Source organism: Epinephelus moara, chromosome 18 (assembly GCF_006386435.1).
Source record: "Epinephelus moara isolate mb chromosome 18, YSFRI_EMoa_1.0, whole genome shotgun sequence".
In the NCBI taxonomy this organism is placed as follows: Eukaryota; Metazoa; Chordata; class Actinopteri; order Perciformes; family Serranidae; genus Epinephelus; species Epinephelus moara.
Genome location: NC_065523.1, coordinates 31307266 through 31313265, shown reverse-complemented (window position 1 = coordinate 31313265; position 6000 = coordinate 31307266). Strand labels below are relative to the sequence as shown.

Below are 6000 nucleotides of genomic sequence, written 5' to 3'. Positions count from 1 at the left end.
AATCAAAAATCTGAGAAACATAGTTTTTGTAGGACAGTCTGAAGATGCTCTGTAGCAAGTTTGGTGTACTTTAGACGCTTGCTGCAGCGCCACCATCAGGACTATTGGCTTTAGTTTACAGCTGAGGATATCTGGCATGAGTTTTCACCCATGGGAAGTATGATTTCCTCAGAAGAAGAAAGAAGAAAGAAGAAAGAAGAAGAATACCTAGGATTACAATAGTGTCCTGGCAGCTTAGCTGCCCGGACCCTAATAACAAAGAAAGTGTCTTGAGAGCAAGAATAAATCTGAAAGTTAAGTCTAGTGGCAGTGCTGATAAAAAGGAAGTGATACATTGGATAATACTTAAAGCAAAAATGTAGTAAAGAATTCAGAAAGAGGAAGTGCAATGATTTGAGGCACTAAAAAGTGGTCAGAGTGGTCCAATGATTAGTACTTGCTTCAGATGTTTCACTTGACCTCATAGATTTGGGTTGGAAGGGGCCTGCTACAACTACTAGTAGGTTCAGATGGCTGTTATCAGCCCTTTCAATTGCCATGTTTATCATTTGACAGTGATCTCTAGTGGCTGTAGCAATTAGATCGGGAGCTAAGTAGGAAGTCAGGTGATGTAATGATAGTATGAAGAGTGAGAAAGTCCATACACAGAGTTGGCCAGAATGGTAAGTGGGTAAAAAAACCCCCACAGAACTTTTACCCAAGAGAATGGGGTTTGTGTCCCATCTGAAATCAAAAGTCAACATTGACTCATTTTAACTGATGTACGTACGTTTGTCATGTGATGTATTAAAACTTATTTAAAACTATACCATGACCTTTTTTCTTATCCTAACCATGTGCTTAAATCTAATTAAAGAGTAACAAATCCTTTCTTGAACTGATAATGGGCCTTTTAATGGGCTGATAGTGGCCTTCTGGACCTAGCTGTCCCTCGCTAACCCATATCTATGAGTCTGACAACCACTAATAACGCTCATTCATTAAAATGGGTGACACCAGGGAGGTTGCAAACAAGCCAACAGTTCAGCCAGTTTATTTAGGTGAAACAGGAAGTGAGTGCTCTCTTTTATCATGTCATTAATAAAACCCTTAGTGCACAGATCAGTGTCGAAATAAGTCGGTCTGTGATGGATTTAAAGTAAGATTGCCTGTCGGTCTTTCAAAGGATCTCGCTTTGCTCCCAAACCTAAGAAATGATGACTTAACTACAGAAATAACCCAAGTAATAATCAGTCAGAATTATATACTGATTTAAGGATAGATTCTTACAGTATTACAGTGGTTGAGTATGTTACATTTGCACATTGTTGTGTAGCAGATAAGTTGAAACTTTACATTTGAAAGATGCTGTGGTTAAAGTGTGGTAAGGTTTAGGCAAGCTGGAAAATGTTTCGGCTAAAAATACCCAATTTTAGTGGCACAATCCCGGCAGTGATCTCTCTACACCCATGTCTGGGGGGTTAAAAAGCTGCTAGAAACACAGAAATTACTCTAAATCACAACCTGTTTTGTGGGTTACAGTTTGATCACCATCACCATCCACGATCCCCTCCTCCTCCAGATGAAAAAGTCAGCTGATACCACGACACCAACATTTTCCTGTAGCCACTGGGCTGCTAGGCCACAAAGCACAGTCCTGGTGTTGCCTGTGCTGACAGAGGCTCAGCTGCTGGCTGTAGTCAGAGCTCACACCTTAGTGCCAGAGGGAACACTTATGAACTGAGACGCTGACATGGACCCAAACAACCAGAAGTTAAAGGTCTCTGATGGGACGACCAGTGAAGCGTGCAGTAACAGCGAGTATCTCTTTTCTCTTCTACACTCACACTTTCAAAGTGCACAGCCATTATCTCTACTATGGTGCAATGAACCCCCCCCCATGCATTGGTAACAGCCTATAGTGTATAATGAGGTCTCTAATGCATTCAGCCACCAATGGAAAGTCCATTTCACATCCAGCCTGGTGCCGGCTCGGCTATCTAACTGCAACATGATACACCAGCAGGACCGATTATTACCCTGCTGCTGCTTACGCTATAGATTAATGATGAAAGAAGCTTTTCTCTCACGCAGCATTCTGCAATTTCTCTTCTTCTCTTTAGCTCCACAACACGAACACACACATTCATCCAAACTAAATCTAATCTCTGTTTGAACGGTTTCCAGGGAGATTGTTTCTTTTTATTCAGCAATCGGATGGATAAATAAACAACACGGCATATACAGTAACAATTGTATAGCAGCGTTCATTAGACTGTGTCTGACTGGTAAACATCCCCAGCTGCAGTTTGTAATCCCTCTTAAAAATGTAAGGGTGCTTTCAGACCTAGAGTTGTCTTGCTTTGGTCCCAATCAGGGACTTATTTTGTCTCTAAGTTGCATAATTGCCTAGAGTTGGTTTAAACTCACGCTCCCAGTTTGCAATACAGTCTTTCTGTTAAATTTTGTATCGCCCAAGTACAAGCAGAGGTTACTCAATTGATTTTCCATCCACCTTTTACTTCGTCCATCATCTGTGATTGAGATCAGATCTGAAAGCATTAGCTCTGTCTGGTGTGGGAGAACGGCACTGAGCTCTTTCCACTTGGTGCAATTCAGCATGTCTTCCATTACACAGTGAAACATGCACATTAAAGGCTGCTCGATACTCTCCCTGTGTTTGAATTAGAGGGAACTGCATAGTACAAAGTCAGCATCGCCTAGCAACCAGGTGACCTTTCCTATTAGCAGTCTGTGATTGTGTCTTTTTGTGTGTGACTGTGCAATCGTGTGTGTGACAGGCAGGAGAATCCTCAGACGAGGGGAAAATCAGAGCAAATGCAAGCAGTGAGATCAAGAAGAAACACACACACGTAAGGGTTGGGCGATATGTTTTCCAGCTGGCCACCATCAGCCCAACAACCAGCAAATGCTGATTTACACTCACTGGCCACTTTATTAGGTACATCTTGCTAGTAACAGGCGTATATTTAATTGGCATAGATCCAACAAGGTGCTGGAAACATTCCTCAGAGATTTTGGTCCATATTGACATGATGACATCACACAGTTGCTGCAGATTTGTCGGCTGCACATCCAAGATGTGAATCTCCCGTTCCACCACATCCCAAAGGTGCTCTATTGGACTGAGATCTGGGATCGTTTTTCCAATCTCCTATTGTCCAGTTTTGGTGAGCCTGTGTGAACTGTAGCCTCAGTTTCCTGTTGTTAGCTGACAGGAGTGGCACCTGGTGTGGTCTTCTGCTGCTGTAGCCCATCTGCTTCAAGGCTGGACGTGTTGTTGCTTCAGAGATGGTCTTCTTGCACAGTTTATTTTCAGATAGTGTTACATAAGACATCACAATTACTTTTTGCTTCCCTAGACGACTGCATGAGGCGTTCCACTGGCCTGAACACGGAGCATACTTGCCCTGGGCAAGTGTTAATGTCAAGCCTTGATTCCCTGCTGTCTCCCTCTGCTGCCTGCTGAGCAGCGGCTCTCACTCGTTCTTGGAGACAGACCATTAAATTAGCTAAAAAAGATAGCAAACAACACATACACACAAAAAACAAAAATGGTAATGTACGCAGCCAAACGCTGAAATCACACACTCACAGCCACTGCTGTCCTGTTGACACACCCTGACACACAAGTCAGTGATCGGTGAACTCACAGACACAGATCGATTCTTTCCTCAACGTTATTGCCTGAGTGACATAATCTCTTTGCAGCCATCTGATTACCATGCACCGCAGACACACCAACACACACACACATGAATGTACAGACACCTCACACCCCCTCCCTGAATGTCGCTTTCGCCTGCACCCAGGGGAGCATGTCAATACTGCTCACTAAGCAAACATTTAGCTGTATCTGTTCTCTCAAGCACGGACACACCCACTGCAGTCTTTCTGCACATGAAAGGCAGCATGTGGGGTGAGATGCCTTGCTCCGGGGCGCATCAGTAACCAAATCCGCAGCTATTAAAGCAGGACAGAAAAGAATAACCAGAGGAGTGATGAGAGGGACGCACCTGTCAGGTCCATGGTGATTGGTTCAGGAGCCGTGTCACACAGCAGGGTCAATCTGGTCACCTGGATGTTCGGCACGTTGGGGTCTGGTGAGGAAAAACAGTCTGGTTATGACAGTATTCATTCATTTTACCAGTCCAATATTCACATATTTGCTAGTTTAAGATATTTTTTAAAGGCATTTTAGACATTTTAGAAAGGTACTTTTTTGTTTTTCTTGTAGAGTTAGATCAGAAGATCGAGTCAGGAGATGATTAGCTTAGCTTAGCATAAAGACTGGACGTAACCATGCACGTCATACAACACGTTATATATTGTTTGTTTGATCCGTACACAAACAGAAAAAACTACAAGTTGTGGTTTTATGGGAGGTTATGTGTTGGACTATTTCTTCAATAAATGGTCTTGTAAAACAAAGATGGTGGTAGTGATTCAAAGATCTGAGGATAAGTGAAGAGAAGGCTACAGCGATCTACAGCAATGCTCGCAGCTTTGTACTTAGTAGTGCTTTGAGCTAAAAAAAATCCCCACATCTTAGTTTAGTGTGTTAACATTTGCTAATTAGCACTAAAGGCGACAGGAATGTCATAGTTTTCACATTCTCACTCCGACCTCATCACATATCGACGTTTGGTCATGGACTTTCCACATTTTTTTTCTCCAACAACAAAAGCACGTGGTTGGGTTTAGGAGAAAGCCAAACCCTCAAAAGAACAGGGTTTGACTTTATAATCTTATGGGACGCAAATATCGACCTACTCGGACTTTCGCTGCCTTAACTTTCGCTTGTCCCAACAGGTTTCCCCCTGAGNGTTTAGGAGAAAGCCAAACCCTCAAAAGAACAGGGTTTGACTTTATAATCTTATGGGACGCAAATATCACTCTCCCGGGTGAAAGTCTGTGTTTGTTAGACCCATCCACCACCTCTCCCGCTCGACCTACTCGGACTTTCGCTGCCTTAACTTTCGCTTGTCCCAACAGGTTTCCCCCTGAGGCCACTGAGTGAACTTAAACTGTAACAGTGACTCGTACTCGTCGTCCTCCGCTTATCCGGGTCCGGGTCGCGGGGGCAGCAGCCTCAGCAAAGAAGTCCAGACAGTCCTCTCCCCAGTCACTTTCGTCAGCTCTTCCGAGGGAACCCCGAGGCGTTCCCAGGCCAGCCGGGTGATGTAATCCCTCCAGCGTGTCCTTGGGCGGCCCCGAGGTGTCCTCCCGGTTGGACATGCCCGAAACACCTCCCAAGGAGGCGTCCGGGAGGCATCCTTACCAGATGCCCGAACCACCTCAACTGGCTCCTCTCGACGTGGAGGAGCAGCGGCTCTACTCCGAGTCCCTCCCGGATGTCCGAGCTCCTCACCCTATCTCTAAGGCTGACCCCAGCCACCCTGCTGAGGAAACTCATTTCGGCCGCTTGTGCTCGCGATCTCGTTCTTTCGGTCACTACCCAGAGCTCATGACCATAGGTGAGGGTAACGGTGACTGGTATCATAAATACGTTAAAGGGCGGCTTTTTTCGCCAGTGTCTGACCCCGCAAATCACTGCTCAAGTGCCGTATTTCGACGATTTCGGATTGAGTCAGTAGATCATCAAAGTCATTAGCATTCATCCTCTGGAAACCATGAATTTTTGCACACAATTTAATAGTAATCCATCAGTGGGTAATTCAGATTGCCACCTTAGATATATGCCTGTGTTAAAAAAAGCCCTTTTCTGGGCTATATGCCTTTGAAAAGGTAAACCCACCCCCATTATGGTTTCCTTTTGTCTTTTGTTAAACAGTTAGTAGCAATCTACAAAAAAATATGTTATGAAATATATACTTATTCTACATAAACATAAAAATAAGCTGTAAAAAAACAAACTATTAAATTAAATGAATAATTCCTTACTTTCTTTGGTATTTTTTGTTATATATATATATATATATATATATATATATATATGTATGTATGTTGGCGTTATACAATGTCTCCATTCGATCATGT

The 6000-nt window shown here is 43.6% G+C and overlaps 1 protein-coding gene across 4 annotated transcripts in view; it reads right to left on the bottom strand.

The window, feature by feature from the left end:
* The window catches only part of arhgdig (Rho GDP dissociation inhibitor (GDI) gamma), a 55403-nt gene that overhangs the window by 15099 nt on the left and 34304 nt on the right, over positions 1–6000 (bottom strand). For all 4 annotated transcript variants that reach the window (XM_050068338.1, XM_050068339.1, XM_050068337.1 and 1 more), the window contains one exon: positions 4017–4100. In XM_050068338.1, coding sequence (XP_049924295.1) covers positions 4017–4100 — 84 coding nt within the window. The remainder of the gene's footprint in view (positions 1–4016; positions 4101–6000) is intronic.